Below are 20523 nucleotides of genomic sequence, written 5' to 3'. Positions count from 1 at the left end.
TCAGTGGTGGGGCTGGCATTAGAACGTAGAAGTTCCTGGGTCCTAGAGCTGAGCTCAGATCACACTTCTCTTGTTCCTCAGACTCAACTCTGCTATCACTGGAACAGAGCAATTGTCCGTCAATCCTACAGGAGCGCCCAGCCCAGACACAGGGCTGTCAATTTTTCTCAGACATTGCTTCCATTAGAATGGAACCCCCAGGCAGACTCATAAAGAAGATGTGTTCGTGTACATAGAACACCATGACCAGATGCCATCAGGAAAAAAAAAGATTTATTAGAAATAGTACACAGATTTTGCATTGTATCTTTTAATAGTGTTAATCTTTAAATACATCTGTAAGAGCATGTCCAAATCTGACAATGCCTAGTATATACATTCTAGTGTGCTCTTTGTATAAATTAGATCATGGATGTAACAACTGTATCCAACGGACAGAGCTAAAATTACTTGACTATTAGAGATGGTTCTTCTATTTGGCAAAATTCTAGTCTGGGTCTAAACCAATAAAAATGCTGTGCCCAGCACTGCCCTGTGAAAATTGGCACACGTGCAAGTGAAAAATGAAGAGATCACCGGCTGTGAAAAATGTTAATGGTGGGTAGATTGCTGCCTGGACTCTACACTGTGTAGGTGGCTGAGCCTAAATAGCACTAGAGTTGGTGGAAAGCAATTCCAATTTGGAAAGGTAGACGCTATTGCCAACTGTGTGAAATGTCTTAACGCTTGTAACCCGAGTCCTGTTAGGCAGCAAGCCCTCTTTTGACAGGAATACGCAGGGTCTTATCCTCCATAGACGGCATTTCAGACACATGGAATGGCTTTGCAAACAGTGGGCCTCCCTGGACATTTGCTGAAGGAAGCTTTGGTACCATGACCAGGGAAAGTTGAGAAAGGTACAAAATCTGTAATTAGATGAGCCAACTTCTCTCCGGTTCTTACCGACTAGAAAGTGAGAAAAAGGCAGTCACTGAAACTAAGGATAGATTTAGGGTACCCACGGGGGTCACAAATCCAACAGAGGCAACCTGTGGGTTGCCCCTGCAATGTGGTGGGATTCCTATACTGACAAAACCACCAACAGCAGCAGGAAGGAGGTTTGAGGCAAAGAAGATATGGCAGCTCCCATCAACTTTTCAAGAACTGCTAAAACCTGCCAAAGGAAGCAGGAATGGGTGTAGCTTGCGGGGAGGAGCCTGGAAAGTCAATTTGCATTCCCAGAAAATCAGCCTGCAAAGCAAGCAGCACAGGGGACCAATCTGTTCTCCTGCTCTGTTCAGCTGCCTTTTGTAAGCAGAGAAAAAGACGCCAGTTCTGCCGTGGCCCCCTTCGAGTTTCTTTGAATGTCACCAGCTTTGGGAGTTCAGAGCAGAAATCTGGTAAAGCCAGTGACATTCAAAGAAACTCGAAGAGGGCCATGGCAGAACTGGCTTCTTTTTCTCTGCTTACGAAAGGCAGCTGAACAGAGCAGGATAGCATGGTGGTAGTGATAACTAAGAGGACAGACCACGCGCTGACAGCTGAAGGAAATTCCAGACATCAAGACTTCTGAGGCCTCTACTATATCACACAGACCCAAACACTTCTGCCCTTTCCCTTTCACACATCCTATACATTCACTCAGCTTGTGCATGTCTTCTGAAACAGCACATCAGCTTCACTATAAATCCTCTCCTTCCCAGAAGGCCCAGACCCTGGGCTGGCTTCCCAACCCCCTCTCCCACCCCATGGCTCATCTCTGCCTTCCCCTCCCATGACATGAAATATTTCGTGCTTTCTATGTGGGATCAGTGACTTTGTGAGTCAGATCCTATACTTTCCACCCACTTTGTTTCCTCTCTTTCCTAGTAGCCATTATGCAACAGCTACACAATGCGATCCCTTCAGCCAAGGCTCCTGGAACTGCAGCTCAACTGTCCTCTTCCCCACCTTCCTCAAGAGTTAAGCCAAAGTCAGCAGTTAGGATTGACTTACATGTCTAAGGACCTGCTAAAACTAACGAGGCACATGCAGATGTGCACAAGTGCAAAAGAGTGAGCATCATATATGTGGGGAGCATACAGTGTGGTATAAAGGTTTAATCAGGGCAAGTTGGGAATGGTACATTCCTCTGAAGAGGTAAGTCACATGGGAGTTATGCAGAGCATGATTAACTCCTGCTGATAAAAACCTTTATCCAAACCCACACCACCAGGCATTCTGTATAGGACTATTCTAAGCATGTGTTAGAGGCTTCTCCAAAATGTGACTGGGCTATTTCTTAAAGCCAGGAGCCTGAGTTAGCAAGGCCTAAATGTTTAAAAGCAACTAGGAGTCTTAGGAGCCCCAATTTCTGGGTGCCCACTTTGAGACACCTTAGAAGGGGCTTGTTTTCAGAGGGTAGATGCTCAGCACTTCCTGCAAATCAGGCCAGTTCCAAGTGTCTCATCTTGGACACACAAAAATGGAGGCACCTCAAATCACTAGTCACTTTGAAAATAGAAGCCCAGGATTGAAGCTGTGCAAAGCTCAGGGAGATAGAAAACTTAAAGCTATCACATGTAAAAACTGCTCAAATGACCTAAAAGAGCTTTCTAGACCTAGAAATGTCAGGACTTCAGAGATGGATTTTTTGGGACTTCTCATGCCTGGAAGGGAGCCCTAGGTCCTAGTGAGAAGCTAGGAATCTCCCCTCTCCAGTGGCAAAAGACTACAATTGCTAGCCTTCAGGGCTCAACAATATTTTAGAACAGCGATGCCTTCATCTATAGAAGGCCAGGCGCTGGCCCAGGCCAGAATCCTACCTTGTCCTGGGCATGGAGCTCTGGTATTTTTGGGGAGAGGGAATTCCAAAGCCACAAGGAGCCTGAGAAAACACTTCCCTGGCAGGTTGACTGGAAAAAACAAAACCAAACCCACAGCAACCGTCTGAAGCTGTTGAAGGATTTGGAATGTTAGAATCAATTTTGAGGCCATGGATTAGAATAAATGCTCGAATAAGTCTAAGGGCAAGTGCTGCTGTCATCACTCCACAATAGATGTGTTTATCACCTGTCTGTGCAGTGTCTCACAGGCAGCACAGGCACTTCTGGCCAGTGTGGGTTAAAACTACCTTTTTGGAAAGAGAGGATTTCTGGCTCTAATGTGCTGTCTGGAGTCTGGGAATGAAAACTGTGCTGCCATTGTTCTCACCTCTTCATGAACCTCCTTCAAAACCCACTGAAGCCAAGAGAAGCCCTTCTGTTGACTTCAGGGGGCTTGGGTTACACCCCCCTGAGAGAATATGAACTATGCTTCGGGGAGGGCAGAGTGAGGGAATAAGAGGAACCTGCTGCATCCATACAGGAGTGGAATACCACAGTATGGAGCCCTTCACAAGTGAATATTTCTTACCAACCAACTTCAGAGTTACACTTCTGCACCCTCTTATGAAAGCATAACTGGAGACCCAAATCGAAGCTTTTAAAATGGCTAAATCAGTACATTCCATGTACTCTAAGGCCACCAAATCCAACTACGCAACACACTTGAAAAGGAAGTTAACCTAGAATTTAAATTAGAAGGAAAACAACTTCAGTTTGGGAATACCCTGCAATGATGCTCAGTCCAACTGGGGCTCTGGGCAGCACCCACAGCCTGGAAAGCTGCATGAGCACACCCACGATGTGTCAGGAGCTTGAGTTAAGTTTGTGCCACTTCTTGTTCCTGTTACAAGGATTCTCACAAGTCTCTTGGAGACTTTCATTCCTCGTGCCTTTCATGAAAGATAGTTATAAATTGAACTTCTGTCACCTCCTCTGTTCAGTTTGCTCATTGGCCAGGGCCATTCCACACACACCCCTCCCCCAATCCTGCCTACATCATTAAGGAGAAACAAACTGAGCAACAACAAATACATTTAAGAGATTAAAGTCTCTCTTTTTGACACTGTTCCAAAGCTTGCAGCCTCTATCAGGACCTAGATTCAACTGTTGCTGGCTTAGTCTCCTTCTGCTGAGACAGCTGGCAACAAAACAGGCATCCAGTCCCATGACAACAATCGTAAGAATTACAGGAAATGACAGAAATAGACCCCCATCTTGGAACAATCTTAAAACTGGGATGTTTTAGGCCTCCTTGCCAATACAGTCCAGGCATAACATAATCAACCCCTCCTCTCCCTCAGGATTAGTCCAACTGCTTAAGTTCTGTCCTTGCTTCAGATCCAGATAAATGCACTTGCTGTGTTGCTGAATGTACCAGGTAGGTTGCACCTACTGTGCTGCTGAGTCTGTTACGTGCCTCCCGGTAGTTATTTGATTTCAAAAGGTGATAGCAAGTGTGGTGGGTGACCAGCACTTAAGACCTCCTGAACATACCAACCTCTCACCCTCAGTACAGGCAGGGAGTGAGTTCTGCAAAGGATCAGACTTTTAAACTAGCCTATTCCAGGAACAGGAGCACCTCACATACCTGGATGCTTCCTATAGATTTTCCATGGTACTGAGCTGTGCCGTCTGAGCACTACCCTTTAGGTGAATTCATGGCCAAGCGGTCTGACTTCCCCTTGGGTGCAGGGTCTACACGACAGCAGCCTGACCCTTCCCTTCTCTCCTCCCAGCTCTTGGAAAGCTGCCTTGGGCACTGTAGTAGCACCAGAACCACATCCATTTACAGACAAAGCTCATGGAAAGAAGGGCTTAAATTAGAGATATTTAGGAAAAACCAGTAAGATCCAAATTCTAAATGTAAATCCAAGGCTGGGGATTACCATTTATCACTAGGGAAGAACTTGAGTTTTTTAAAATGAGAAACCCAAGGTTTGAAATGAGCTGCTTGTGGACTCTAGCATTGTGTCAAGCAACCAAAGCACTTTGATGGGAGACAACAGCAAGTGAGTGCAGGGCACTTGCAAAGCATCAGAAAGCTGAAAACACCCAGCTTCTCCATTGAAAACACCTGTTTCTGCCTCACTAGAGGGGTGAGTTAGAACAGGGAGCACGCTCTGTTCCCTTAGGTAAGGGAGGAGAATGACCCCTAGCTGCAGGTGATTAATATTCATGAGGCATCAGGACTGGGCCACAAGGTTAAACATTGTAAGTAAACAACCATTTTCTTTTATCAGCACAATGTGGGTAGATCACACACAAAGAGCACATTCTGAGAGACCATCTGAGAGCAAATGGCTTACCCGGCCTGCCTTTGACTTCCTTTTTTCCAAGGGGTTCTCACTGCTTCTCACTAGCTCTGAAGATTCAAGTTTATGGGGCCAAATACAAAGAGGCATGTACAGTGACAAATTAAACACTGCCTTATGCCAGGAGATATCAGCAGGATCGCTGGGATCCCATAGGCTTAGCTCTGGCTTCAGTGACACAACGAAGAGTTGCCAGCTGTATTCGCTGTAACTTATGGAATACAGTTGCATGTTGCCATTGGTATTAATCTCTTGTGTGTTCTTTGACACAGTAACCTCAAGTCTAAACATACAGTAATAACCTATGCACTTCACTTCACTGCCCAGGGCACAGCTAACAAGGCCTTCTGGGTAGTAAGTAACAAGTATTTACACATTCTTGCAGATTACTCAGGAACAACCTGGAGTAATGAGTTTACTCTACCCAAACCTGCCGCCAACATGTAGCTCGGAGAGATCACAGATTACTCAGGTTTAACAAGTCACTGCCTGGTTATTTGTGCCTTGTGTAATAAAACTAACTAGTTGCATTTGCAGCACTACAGAAATAACTGTAATAACCGGCGCAGTTAGCTGGTATGTATCAGGGTTCTGGCTCCCTACAAGGTTGATCACTGAAGCAATGGGGTGATTTTTCTCACAAATCAAAGCGGTGACCTTTGTTCAACCAGGAACGGAGTTACCGCACCTACTCGTTCCCTTTTGTACCTCTATGGCTGACTGGTGATAGCACATGTGATGGCCTCTGAGTCAGAAAAAGATCCTGTTGCAGACCCTGCAGACTGACCTAAGTCAGGCAACCTAGTGTGTCTGTTTGTCTTCGTGTGCCAGAGTAAGTCAATCTCCGGAAGCGTGAGGCTCTACACGCACTTGTGTGTGTGTGTGTGTGTATCTGTCTTGGTGCGTATATATAAAACGTATGGGGAAAGGAGGGGAGAGAGGGACTCACTTGTGTGTTAGAGGAGCACTGTTGTCAACTGGCTCATTAACAGTACTCTGCCAGCATCCCTTGAGCGCCAGCATTACTTGAGGCACTGATTTACAAAGTACATGTTGCATTCACTTCGTTCTGTGGCAAGTCTCCAGCTGGCAGAGTCTGATTTGAAAGGCAATCATTATCAAGCACAAGGGCATCATCTTCAGAAATATCCCACAATGGCAGAAAACCCTTTGTAGTTTCCATATTGAAATAAACTTACTGCTGTATTTGGTTTGTAAAGGTAGACAATGGATTTTTATTTGGTTGCAGTCCGAGGTTACTGAGATGTGATCAGAATTGTGGAAGAGCTTTCCTTGCAACCTAGGAGCCTCGGTTGGCTCATGGAATAGAAAAGAGGCGATTTTTAAAGTGATCAAGTGCTTCCGTGGCATTCTTCAGTCTCTTCCTCACTTCTGCCCACCTTCTGCTCTGGGCTCAGGTCTCAAAGTACTTGTAAATCTGGGCCACGTACTGCATCACACTCTGCCAGTCTGGCCGGTCTGTATACATCATCTCACTGAGTTCCTGCACAGGACACAGAGAGGGTTAGCAAGGGGGAAAGAGTTTAAGGGTAACACTGGGTTTGGGGTCCTGAAACATACGTTTTCCTTTTCAGCGAGGGTCTGTTGTGTGGGCCACACCCCATTGCAGAGATACATGCAGAACAAAAAAATCTTGCCATGGCAAGGAACAACATGGGCTGATTGGAAAAGAGACCTATTGCAGCAAACTAAATGTGTCTCTCAGCTTGTGAGGCATGGAGTCCCCTGAATAAAGAAATTACAAGCTGCCAACACAAAGTACAAGCAGCTGAATACAAAATACAATGTACAGCCACTAGAATTCAGGGTAAGAGGAAGACTAAAGATCCCTAAGAAGACTCTTGTAATGAAGATAATTTATACAGTGCTCCCTCCCTCACCTCACCAGACTGCCTGGGATACTTTAGAGCAGATAAGAAACCAATGATACTATAATGAACCTAACAGAATAAGTATTCCTCTTTCTGTACAAGCAAGTTAGGCAATGACAGAGTCTTGTTGATCTGTGTCAAGGGAGCAAGGCCATTGACTGCTGGAGAGTTAAGCACCCGCTCCTACAAGTTACGTATACCTCCAAGTATTTTCAGATTTTACAGTCACCACATATTGTGTCTTCACTAGGTTACTTCTTATCTCCTTAGGTCCCGTTCAGAGTAAAGCCTCTTGTAATAAAAGCCTTTTGTGCATTGTTAGGGTAAGAAAACAGAAGGAATCCCTGAACTGGATCTTCACCTCTCAAAGCTAATTTGCCATAATCATGCTTGCATGTTTCAGAGCTGATGTCTGTAGCCTGATTTGTAACCATCTCTTTCGGTGCAAGATGCCTGGGAGAGTAGCAGGTCCTCACGCCCATTCGAAAAAACAGCATTGTGAGGAGCTACCTGATTGAAACAGTCCTTTTGCCAGGAGAGCTTATTTTGTTCAGGGGACTAGTATAAGCTATAATAGCCAAAGAGCTCTTGCCGGCATAGCTGTATCTCCACTATGCGGGCTCGGTAAGAGAGCCACACTGGCAAACCCTTTTCTAGTGTGAACAAGGCCTTAGTCGGTGTGTGAGATCTTATTCATTCTCAGCTCTGTTGTGCTCGAGCAGTCCCAGTGGCTTCCAGACAGTTGCACCCATATAACTGAGACAAGTACTTGGGCCTCTCTTTAATTAAGCCTCCTCAATTAATGTTTGTCCACTGCTCTGAAAATATAAAGCACTAGATAAAGGCTAAGTAGTATTAATATCTTCTTAGCTTCACTGCCTTGGGATTTAAGGTTTCTGTGAATTTCTGGAGAAAGTGGCTTTCTGATCTCCAACCTTCTTAACTGCCCAGAGCGGATGCCAAAATCTTCACATTAGATCTTAATAGAATATGATGGGTCTTGTCTTAGCCACAATAGAGAGCGCAAGCTATTCCCAGAAATAACAGGCCATCTATTGGATGCTTATATGCTGGCAAAGTTTTATGGGAGCAAACACCAGCCAAGCCTAATTAATAGAGCTGGTTGGAAAAATTCTGACAAAAGAGTTTTTTGCTGAAATTTACCAATTTGTCATAATTGAAATGTTTCAATTTTGACCTAGTTCCTCCAGAACCCATGCAGTTTTCTGCGAGCTCACCCACCTAGCTCCTTGGCAGCCCAGATTTCCAGTGTCCATGGCTCCAGGCACCCGGCCTGGCAGACTGCCTTGCATTTGGGAACCACAGGGCTTCCAGTGTTATGGCCCCAGGGCAGCCAGCCAGCCAGGTGGGCTGCCCTAGAATCACGGGACCTGAGGGCTTTCCCTTTCAAAGAGAATTTCAAAATTTGTGGTTTCCGTTTCTAATCAGAATGAAACCAGATTTCAGAATCTGAAAATCGGCAAACCTTTACTTGCCTAAATAAAGAATACTAAAAAGGGGCTTGTCTCAGGCAGCTCTGTTTATCCCACTCTTTTACTGGGTCAGCTCCCCCAGTGCTATCAGCACTGGGATCCTTAGGGTAGACAAGTCTAATGCTAAGGCTCTCATTCAGTTCCAGAATTAATTCAATTAGAGTCTTAAACTGCATAACAGTCAATCAAGGCTATGCATTGGCCTAATGTATTTGTGAGGCTGATATACTAAATGCTCCAAGTAGTGCCAAGGCACAAGCTGATTAGACAGCCAGATGAATCTTATACCCCATAAGGATCTCTTCAATCTGCACTGAAGGATTAATTCTCTATGTATGGTTATTGTACTTCGAGTTTCTGCTCCTGTGTGCAGACACATGTTTCCGGTTCCTTATTTAGCTCAAGAACCCCCTAAAGATTTAACCTCTGCATAGTAATCTCCTTGTTCCATGTTTGCTGTCACGCTCTTGGCTCTACCCAAGACATTTTAAAACAGGGATTTTAGCATTTTCCTTCTGGTTGTTAAACCAGTAATGCAGCTGGTTGAAACACGGATTGACAGACAGACATGGGGCTTTCCCACACATAGCGGCGGGGTCACAGCAGGAATAGCTGACTGTAATTAACAACTTCATATCAGCAGTTATGCCGGCTGGGAAGTGCTTCTCATGTTAAGAACTTTCAGACTAGTGGCCTAGGCACTAGGCTGCACTTTTCCTTTAATACTTCTTGCATGTTTTTAATGAGAATAAATGGGCTGCATTGTAAGGGAAGATTTAGATCTATGCATTCAAACCCCCTTCCCCTCCTCACCCACACACCCTGCCCAGAACCCAGGTACTCACCAGACTAGGTTTGATGCCCACACTTTCGGCAGCTTGAAAAGCCAAAAGCAGATTTCTTTTCTGTGAAAATAAGGCATGAGACACCATCATTAAGCTTAGCACCAAAGCAAGCTCTCTACTCCTGAATCCTGGCCATGGGGTTATGGTGTTGAATTGGTCCAAATGAAAAGATGTATTTGAAAAATGAGCAAGTATCAGACTTAAGATCTTCCAACAGACAAGCTGTGTCAAGGCTCAAGATGAGAAGAGCCATTCATACTAAGTAACCAGTCTCCAAAACTTAAGGAATCTACAGTCCAACAAACTCCTCTGCAGCAAGGTATGGTTTCTCAAAGTTTGCCCGGGTTGTTTGAGTGGGGTTTCCGTAAAGAGCTGACATGAACTGAAAAATCAGGGAGAATTTTCTGTTTTGAGGGAATTCTGCTTGTAACTGATCTTTTCGCCCTTTCTTTGTAATTAGGAATGTCCTCATGCCAACAGTCTCTCTGTCGCTGAAGAGTTCATCTACTGTTGTTGAAGCAACAATCCCCTGTTTGTAACAATGGAACTTGTTCTTGTGAAATTGATTATGGTGCCTCAAAGAGAAGACTGTGATTTCAGATGGATAAATATGCTGTAGCAATAAAGGCTGAAAAGTGAGAGAGTCAGAACCAGCTAACAGACAAGGAAATGGTGACTCAATTCAAGGCTTTGCTGAGTTGTCCCAGGAGGCATCAGTACCTAGATAGGCAATTCCACTGGGACTGTGTGGTGGTGGGCAATTTATAGAAAACTTTTAAATTGGGAATAACCACCTTGTTGTTTGCCTCAGTGAGAAATATCTCAAAGCACCATGAGTGTTGCTAAACACTGGCTCAGAGAGAGAGAGATCAAGAGAGGGAAGATCCATCTTCATGAAAATAGTTCTTATTTATCTCTGTAGAAAAGGCAGGTGGGAGGCTGTAATCAGTGACCTGAACAACATTATTAGAAATGGGCCTAAAAAACCCCAGGTACATGAACATTTGGGGGGAAATTCAGATCTAGTTCCCAAATTCTCAGCTGAGCCCTAGTCTTATTATCTATCAAACCAAACCTTGCATCCAAACATCCCAAATGTCAGAAAGCCTATAATCCAGAGCTGGACTTTGTGGCATAGGTCCACCTTTAAATCACTGTGATTAATAATTATTACATGGATTTCTAAAGTGTCCATCCCTGTAGTGTCTGGGCTCTCAGATTACGATGCTATTTGACTGCAGTACGTACCATGTTTCAGACACTGTTCAAATGGATTACATGTGATTTGCTTGAAGAGACCACAGGAAAGCTTTTGTTCCTGGGGCTATCCCTGCAGTGTCTGATTCGTCCTTTCCTAAGGCAGGAGTCTTGGCCCTTGTTCTCCCACGCTCTCTGTTTTTGCTTGATGGAAAGTTCAAACCCAAGCAGGAAAGTGCAAGACTTTGGGTAGATTCTGATAAGACTGAGTCATTCCCTGTGATTTCATTGTCATCTAAAGCCTGGAAAGTGTATGTGTGGGGGGGAGGGAGGAAGGGGGAAACTGTGGTCTCTAATCCACTGTCTGATCAACCAAAAACTCTCCTCTTCTGAAATGGGGAGTCAGCCAACATTAGGTCAACTGAGCAAGGTGCTTGCGGTTTTTATCATCTCTCTCTACAACATGCTCAGCTGTCATTTTCCCATCTGATGCGATGATGACAAAAACTATTAGCAGACCCCGCAGCACCTCCCACCTCCCAAAAGAGGTGCTGCTGTTGTTGCACTAACTTATTCTTCCTCTCCTCCCATGTAAAGTTTGCAGCTAACCATCATCGGCCTAAGGGGAAATCTTGAACCCAGGTTTCCCACATGGCAGCATGTAGTACTAGCTCCTAAGCCCGGGTGGCATGTCTCAATCTTCAGCCTCTGAAGCCTGTAGCTTTATCTACTAGGGTATACGCTGATAAAAACTATTCTCCAGTTGAATGGTACTAGGTGCTTCAAGCAGGGAGCACCTGGGCTTGGTCCCTGTCTTGGTTAATGTACTTTTTGCCCCTATTACACCAGTCACCGTAAAGAAAACCCTTAGCACCTTCTGCTACTTGTTACAGTTAATGAGCATGCTCTCTGTGGCAAATGGAACAATGCAGCTGACATATCTATAATGAGCGCACATCTAGGACCTACCCATGCTATGGTTTAGGAGACTTATAGCTTGGTTTCTCTGACAAAGCTAGAATCTTACACATCCATAGCACATAACCAAGTCCTAGATATATAACAATGCTCTTGGGATTTGCCACAGAACACCCTTTGTAGCTTGTATCTGCTTCAGTCCTTTCAAAGGAGTAATGGACCCTCTCCAGTTTCTGTTAGATTTGCTAATGGCCAATTCCCTGTTAATTTGACTTTGCTCCTACACTTTTGTGCCTCTGGGCATTTCTTCTTTCATAATGAAAGGAGCCTGAGCAGTCTTCCTCCAGGAGTCTCCTCTACTCCTCCCACACAGGTAATAAAGCTAATCTGCATATCTAGCCATTTCAGTGTTCTTCCACCTCATGACATACTCTCCCAGCAAAGGGTTTTCTCAAATAAGGACTGTCCAAAGGGCAGGTAAAGCCTTTAAAAAACAAAGAGCTGATATCAACCGGTTCTGGTTAGCTCTTTTCAAAGCTCTCTGGGCTAAGTCCTGACACCGGGCACACTGGGGCTTTGTCTTCACTGGTGTTAGCTAATTTGTTAAAACCCTAGTGTGGACAATGTAATTGGTATTCACGGTAAACCTAGGCTTTCCTGGTTGAAAACCAGATGCCTGGCAATCCTAGTTGAAATGCTTTTTCTTTTTGACATGCTGTTTTCCCAACTGCTCCACTGAGTGATCTCTTCGCTGCACTGAGTCTGTATGGTACTGCTCACAACCTGTGTCATTGGAGGGGAGGAGGCACAGGGGTAGAGCAGAGGAACAGATCGCTAATTGGAAAGCAATGTCCAAAATTCCCAGCTTGACAATAAACACTCTCTTTCCAACTGATTATTTCACATTAAGGCTGGAACTCCATTGACATCTTGGAGGACCAAAATATGCAGCTGAATTACCAAAACACTTTGTCCTCTGAGATGCCTGGGCTCTTTACCAGTAACTGGAAGGGAGGCACCTCCACAGATCCACACTCTTAGGTTAGTAGGAGCAATGGGAGGTGTTTGTGGTAGCCTTTCAAGGGGGCGCTTTTCTTCTTCATGTGGGCATGCAAAACCCACTGGACTTAGCCACCTGGCAGCCAGACCTTAGGCAAGACTTAACCTGTTGGAGCTCCCTCTCCTTGCCACTACTGTTCCCCTCCTTCTGTTTTTTTCATATTTATTTGTTTTTTAGGGTTTTAATTAATTTATTTTCTTTCCCTTTTGTTTTTGTTTCCCCCACCTACTCATTGTATCTGTCTGAACGCTATAACTTTTATACCAGGTCTGCACCACATCACCACAACGAAAGGCCTTCCCCGGGAATCCTCCTGCTGCCGATTGAGAATCAACGTGAAGCATGATCAAGAGCAGAGCTAGCAAGACTTACTTTATCCTGGCCATTGAGCTCCTGGTACGGAATGTGTGCAGGCAGGTAGGTGTGGAGGAGAGCGCAGAAGGCCAGCCCATCGCTCCAGCTGCTGCTGAAGTTGGTAATGTCGATGTTCTGTGGGAGGAAACAACAAAAACCATTACTGAGCGGTGCTAACGTCAAGCAATGGCCAGAGTGAACAGCCCTTGTAGCCAGTGAAGCAGGGCAGAGTCAACATCAACATAGATACAGAAGAACATGAGGGATAACAGGTGGCTAGAAAGACTTTCTCTGAGCTCTGAAGCTACTAAATTCTGTCCAGCTGAGTGCTGCATGGAGCTCCAGGTAAGTGGCTAAGGCCTTCTTGTAGCCATCCTTATGTGCAGCTGGGGGAGACTACAGGCTTCCTGGGTCAAGATGGAGAGCTGATGTTGGAACCTAAAATGAAACAGAAGGCTACTACGGGCTGCGCTGCAGAATTCTCTGAGCTGCATCTGGCCTGCAGGCTGCACCTTGCCTAAGCTTCTTGAACTGTCCCTTTGTGGGGCATTGCCAGTCTCCGTTCACTACAGAAACATTGCGTTACTTTTTCATTTTTTCGCTCTGTTCTATATCAGCACTGGGCAGATGAGGAATCCAGGTGGCTGGTTTCAAACACCTGGGTGGAGCTTTGTTAAAAGTTAAGCTGGTCCCACATCTGACCGCAAACAAGGGAAGTATCTGCCGCTTTCCAGAAGGTAAGAAATGCCTTGTGCAGCATGAACCGTGGCTGGGGTTTTGCCTGCCCTGCCAGGAGGAAGGAATTTTTTCAGGCCTATCTGTATAATGGTTTGGCTCAGCTGCATCCCGTGCACCCCCTCATGGCCTAGGATCATGCTACAGGCAGCCTGTCTCAGTTTCCCCTCTTGGACTGTTCAAAGGAACTTCACTTCAGGCTTTTTCTTGGTCAAAAAATATTGCTCCTTGGGGACTGTTTATTAATATAAAAGAAACTGTAACTAAAACTCAGCCCCCCAAAACAAAGTCCATTCATAAAGCCACACAAGCCAAGGTTTCTCTTCCTCCTCTAAGGCCTTGCTGCCTGGGGCCTTTGCAGTCCCTTGCCTGCCTGGTCAGGGTCTCTACCTACCTACCTGGAGCGCTTTCCTCACTTTCAGCGGAGTCTGCCACAGCTTCCTGAGCTTTCCCCCTTCATTGCAGCCTCCTGCTACTCTGTAGGGCAGTCACCCCAATGTTTTCCAAGCATGGCTCAGTCTATCCAAGGTTGGCTAGCTCCAGCCCATAAGGGGTGAGCCATCCTGTTATACTGACCTTGTTGCAACAGCTCAGACACAATTTCGCCAACATGTAAAATCAAAAGTCACCAATACTGAAAAACACTATTTTGTAATCAATTACAAGTTGCCTTGTAATAGGAATGCTTGTGGGGAGATGGATTTGATGAACAGTGAGTTGGGATAGCTAGTGCATTTGACCACACCACCTTCCCAGCCCTACTTACCAGACCCCTGCTTTAGTGAGGATGTGTGATTAACTGCTAAAAGTCAGCTCAGTGTGGTGGCATAAAGGGCCATCAATTGATGAAATACCAAGCTAGTTCTTAAGCCCTAAATAAATAACATACTTGTTCATTTAGCTCAAGGATGCACAAACTTGGCAACACTAAAGGCTACACTGGCAACTCTCCATGAGCCAGGCAGATGTAGCTAATTTACATGAATGCTTGCTTGTATCTTCATATTCTGCACACAGACAGCACCTCCAGCTCAGGGTCACAGAGTACTTTACAAAGGTAAATAAAACATTACCTCCTGTGAACAGGTGGGGAAACCGAGGCACGGTTTAAGTGATTTATCTAAGGTCACACAGAGACAACAGCTGTTAGGAATAGAGCGTAGGTCTCCTGACTCTCCCTCTCATGATCTAACCTAGTTCTTACAGCAAGAGACCAGTCTCCCTAGAAAAACTAGTCAATGAAATAAATACGACCTTCCCGCTAATGCTAAGCTACACCAAGAACAATAAAAGATCCTTGTGAAATGTAAAAAACTGACACAACCTTTAGGCCTCAACTTGTTTAATAAACTAGTAGTTTCCATCTAGTCTGACCTCCTGTATAACACAGGCCATAGAACTTCCCTACAATAATTCCTAGAGCAGATCATTTAGAAAAACATTGATTCCAGATCCAAACACCGAATTCCTGCTTTTGGTAGTATTGGTGGCTACTGGCACTTTAATAACCACATTGGCTATGCCTTCTCTGAGTAGGTCCAGAGGACATGCGGGTTGAGAAGTGTGTGCACTTGCACTCCTACCATTTCTAGCGCCAGTGAAGCTGCACTGATAGTGGCGGAAAAAGAGGAAAAAATGGAATACAGACACAGCTTTATTCACTGAGGTGGGCCCGCCTTCCCCTTTTCCCAGAAGGTGTGACAAGATGCTCTTCTCCCCTGGTACTGTAACCTAACGGAAGGTGGCACAGCAGAGGGAGATTGAGCCCTACTGGTGAAAACTGGAGGCTTTTAAATTGTGTGTTGGGTGGGCTCAAACCCCAGGCAGCCTGTAGTTGATGGGTACAGATTATAGGGATTATGGAAACAGACAGGAACCCTTTAAAAGAGACAAACCAAATAAGAGCTCTAAAACGCAAAGGCCTTAGCAGACACAGAGTATGCTGGGCTGGAGCAGGGCCAGGGAACAAAGATTCTCTGCAGGGCCTATTTCTCAGGCATAATTGCAATTGAACGCATTTGTGGTTTAGCACTGAACATGAGAGCAGGGTGACCCTTCTAAACCTCTTAGTGCCACTGCTGTAGCCACACTGGCCTGCTAGAGAACGCTCATATCTAAGCTTGGCTTCTTGAATTCTAAAATGACAACAAAAAACAAAACAGTGGCTGGCTGTTGAAATTATAATGATGCTTAAAAGAAAGTAACAGCTCTGGATGTTCATTGCAGGGTATGAGATGCTTCCAGTATACTAAAGCATTGTCTCTGTCAGTCACCTGTCTCTCACATTGCAGCAGGTGTACAGTTCTCATAGCCCATTCCAATCAATCAAACAACCCTTGTACTAATGCTCTACAGAACCTTGACACAAAGCCTCTATGACCCTTAATATTCTTTATTTAACTGTTTTTCAGCCACCTCCCAGATACACACAAGAGATGGATCCCAATACTCCTGTCATGCTGAAGATGACACACACACAATCAGACCCCGATGCTGACGCCAAGTCTTTTAGTATAAGCTCTTCACTTATGGTGCCTCACTTATTATCCCACATGGAATCTGTGCCAGCCTGTCCAATTGCTAGATGGCTGACCGTGATTGGCTGATTAATACAGTTAACAAAATAAGACTTTAGCTGAAAAGAACAGTATACTGCACTTTAAAAATACCTATACTTTTATTAATAAGATGGCTTCTGATTGGCTGAAGCAAATCTATATCTGCTCTGTAATCCAACCAGAATGCAGGTCTCCAGTAGCACAAGGAGTAGCTATCACTGCGCCGCCCCAACAGCCACATGATATAATAAGTAGTGGATATCAGTCAATTGAGATAACAGAAATAAAGACCTAGCAGTTGAACATTGTACAAGATCAATGTCTCCTGCTTTGAAAATAAATGTCTTGGCTTTGCTTGAGCATTAAAGTAACAGCAGGAGACCATTATCCTGTAACAATGATCTGTTCCCAGACTCCAAACCTTAATGAAGAGTGAGTTAATTGTGTTAAGGAGTTGGGTGAGATTGGATTATCCTGTTTTCCTGCATGTTTCAGAGAAACAAGTTGCATGTTATCCACCAATTTACAGTTACTGGAGAGAGATTTACTGCTCAAGTCACTGAAAGCTGCTTGCTTTCAGACTGACTCAGACATGGAGACCACTTGCACCATCAAATACACTGTCACTGATTTATAAGGTTCTTGTTTTATAGCAGTGTTTAGTGACAGAGGGTGGAGATGATGTTTTTCTTATCCCAGCGGTCAGGGAAGTGGACACAAGCAAGCTCTGCAATTCTCAGGGTTAGGCTTTCCCCCACTCCAGGGCAAAAGGACTGGACAGAGACAAGTCATGCTTTAATACTCCTCTGCATACAGCAACTTGGGTTTCAGTAGATTGCAAGATTATAGTCGTCCAAGGGAAATGGTGGAAAGCCTATTGCTTAAGAAATTTCAAACTAGACTGGACAACATAGTAGTAAATGTACAGTAGGAAACTCTCCTGTATTGGCTGGGCAACAGACAAGGTATCTGGTTTAGGTTTTGCGAACAGAAATATCACCTGAGAAGCCACTAGGAGTTGGATCTCTGTCCTTTGATCCAGCAGCTGAGCCTCCTCCCTGCCCCAAACCCAACGACTTCCACCTTTATGTCCAAAATCTCACTTGCCACCATGCAGGATTGGGATATGGACCTGGAGTGTGGGATAATGCTTTGGACGGAAATGAGTGGAATGGTGGGATTTTGCTTTTCTGGAAGGGTTTTGAATGTGAAATCAGAAGAGCCCTCGAGGGGAGACATGCAGAGATATGACCTGTCCAATTTTTTTGATGTTCCAAGCTATAAAAACAGCTGTGCAACGGATGGGAAGGGCAGATGAGGGGAGGCTGGTCAGCTGGGAGCCTCTGGAAAAGCAGACATTCCCACGTCACTTACCAAAGCAGAGAGTGTACTCCCTGATACTCCCACACACACACACAGAGGATCTGGCATGTTACCCTCATATCTTCCAGACTCCGCTTCTGACCGATGTTCAGGACCAGGGAGGAGACAACAGTGGGAAAGACAAATATTATTTCAAACATCAACCTTAACCTTTGCCGGGAAAGGCTGGAGTGACATCAGGGAGCTCAGAAGAAGTCAGGGAGTCCAGGGGGAGGAGAGAGACTCCCCCACCCCATATGGATTACTGTTCTAACTAAGCAATGGGAAAAAGGAGAATCCCATTTGCAATCAGCTTCTGATGCATCTTTTCAGGTGAGAGAGACCCTCTGAAACCAGCCTAAGGATCACAGCCAGCAAAGAGGACAGAGGCTGCCTGAATGAGACTTGCCATTCAGAAGCTAATTCAAATTGCTTCTGCTGATCTGCTCAGACAAGCTTATTGCTCAAGTTGCACTGAGTGCTGGAGTGAAAAGTCCAGCACTGAGGAATTATGCCATTGCAAAGCTCTGGGATTTCAAGATGAAGTTCCTGCACAAGGCCCCATGAAGGGAGGTCAGACTATAGGTAAGTGACACTTCCTAGATCTCAGAGTTCAATCTCGAGCCTAGGATGGGAAGCTGAGAACAGTCAGGAACATTAGGTTTGATATTAGGAAGAACCTTCTAACAATAAGGGAAGCAAAGCTCTGGAACAGGCTTCCAAGGGAGGCTGTGGAATCCCCGTCATTGGAAGATTTTAAGAACAGGTTGGACAAACACCTGTCAGGGGGGTGGACTTGACCTCTAAAGGTCCCTTCCTGACCTACATCTCTATGATTCTATGCACACTGAACTTTTTCAGAATACTTTACACCTTCAAAGCACTAGACACATTAATTCCCTCATTTGGGATGAATTCTTACTCTGACCTTTTATGGCCCAGCTTGATGTGAATGTATAGACCAGAGCAGACTGCCTTCACGCCAGTAAGGCTCCAGCTCTCTTTGCTCTCCTGTTCCAATGCTGCAGGATTCTCTTCCCCAGTTTTGGTGTATTATTCTCTCCCATAAAAGACATACGAGATAAAACTGCTCAGTCCCACAATGATCACCAGCCTGGGGTCAGACTGATCCATTCTGTCAGGGTCTGCAGATTCAGATGTTTGTTAAGGCTCCTCGCTCTTGCTAGCTGATAACATGTGGAAGAGGGAAGCCCCTAGGCCAGAGGTTCTCAAACTGGGGGTCGAGACCCCTCAGGGGGTCGCAAGATTATTACATGGTGGGTCACATGCTGTCAGCCTCCACCGCAAACACCGCTTTGCCTCCAGCATTTATAATGGTGTTAAATATATAAAAATGTGTTTTTAATTTATAAGGGGGGGTCGCACTCAGAGGCTTGCTATGTGAAAGAGGTCACCAGTACAAAAGTTTGAGAACCACTGCCCTAGGCCTATATAAAATCAAAGTCCCTCATCTCTCCAACAAAATCCTCCAAGTGGGCAGAACCCAGTATGCCATTTACAAACAATCCTTGGATCCACATCTTATACATAATCAAGAGCTTGATGGCTGGGCTCTGCTGCTCACATACACCACCAGAGCAAAGGTAGTGACAAGTCGTTCTGACATCATCAATCGCCCAGGAGAAGTGAGTCAGAAAAGAAATACCATCCTGAACTTTTGCCCCAACTTCAAATCTAACTCTTCGTGAAGGTTCAGATCAAGGGATCAGTTAAAAGCAAAACAAAAGAGAAATCCACTAGGGTGACCAGATGTCCCAATTTTATTGGGACAGTGCCGATATTTGGGGCTCCTATTACCCCTCACCCTCTGTCCCGATTTTTCACACTTGCTGTCTGGTCACCCTACCTCCAACCACCAAAGTGCTGTCTTCAAACCGTGTGAGTGCCAATGGCTTGTGTTTTCTCTGAACAAATCCTCCCTCACTTCAGACACAGAGAAGACTCTGTTCCATGATTTCATCCGATGTTCCCTGTTAAACACTGTTTCTTCTGACATTAGGGAATGCTGGTAAAATACAAGCCAACTGAGTGTCTGCCTCTGGACACATTTGCATCGTTTCCAAGGTTCTCCAGTGCACTTCCAAGCTACAGCTCCCCAACAGGCAACCCCAACAAATTCTTTCAGAGTAGAGGCACTCTACATTCGTTCCTCCATGCAGAATCATTGGTTCTGGTGCAGCCAGACAGAAGTAAAAAAATGTAGGGATTGGCCACCTTGAAAGATATTCAAGTCTATTGATTACTTTGGCAGTAAAATCAGTTCCACCCTCCTGCCACGCCTCTCCCTGCTATTCCACTACAGACAGACCATGGAGATGAATGTAGAATGACTTAACTTTGTGATCAAACCCCAGATGTTCAAGTTAATTACGGAAACTGTGTCAACTTGGGTCACACCACACCCACCTGGCCTAGTGGAGGGTGCATTAATGAATTAACAGCCCCTACTTAGGGAAACTCATCCAGAAGTTAAATACAACACATTTCACTCACAAAGAACATTGCCCCTCTAAGGCATACAGGAAGCACCTGCAGCATGTCACGTGAGTGGAAAACGGATCAGAGGTATGAATAGATTGCAAATAGGCACTTGTATGCTGATCAGCTGTGATGCATCAATCAAGCTGGATGACGCTTAATCCCTTTCTCATCTGAGATCACGGTGGCATAAATCTCCAAGTCCTTCCATAGCGGCATGGTCATGTAAATTGTGAAGGAAAGGGTCAGAGCTGCAGAGAACTGAGAAACCTGATGTTGTTAGATAGTTAATTCAAATGTAATTTACCACGAACACCTAGCCTCTCTCATGTTACAAAAACCACCTCTACTGCCCTCTCTCAAATTCTGGCTCCTGCCATTGTAACAGATGATGCATCTCATTCCCCAAGAAAATCTTGTCCCTTTTCCCCTTCACTCAGACACAGACAAGAGCA

General features: G+C 45.0%; 1 protein-coding gene across 6 annotated transcripts in view; it reads right to left on the bottom strand.

Moving 5' to 3' along the window:
* Nucleotides 1-256: 256 nt before the first annotated feature.
* Nucleotides 257-20523, bottom strand: part of SPECC1 (sperm antigen with calponin homology and coiled-coil domains 1) — a 167322-nt gene continuing 147055 nt past the window's right edge. For all 6 annotated transcript variants that reach the window (XM_037880578.2, XM_043531150.1, XM_037880577.2 and 3 more), the window contains 3 exons: nt 12933-13049; nt 9386-9445; nt 257-6659 (listed from right to left, as the gene is read on the bottom strand). In XM_037880578.2, the coding sequence (XP_037736506.1) occupies nt 6570-6659; nt 9386-9445; nt 12933-13049 (267 nt within the window). In that variant the 3' untranslated portion in view covers nt 257-6569. The remainder of the gene's footprint in view (nt 6660-9385; nt 9446-12932; nt 13050-20523) is intronic.

The sequence above is a fragment of the Chelonia mydas genome, chromosome 17 (genome assembly GCF_015237465.2).
Source record: "Chelonia mydas isolate rCheMyd1 chromosome 17, rCheMyd1.pri.v2, whole genome shotgun sequence".
NCBI lineage: Eukaryota > Metazoa > Chordata > Testudines > Cheloniidae > Chelonia > Chelonia mydas.
Note: the sequence above shows the minus strand (reverse complement) of the source record. Positions and strands in the feature narration are given on the sequence as shown.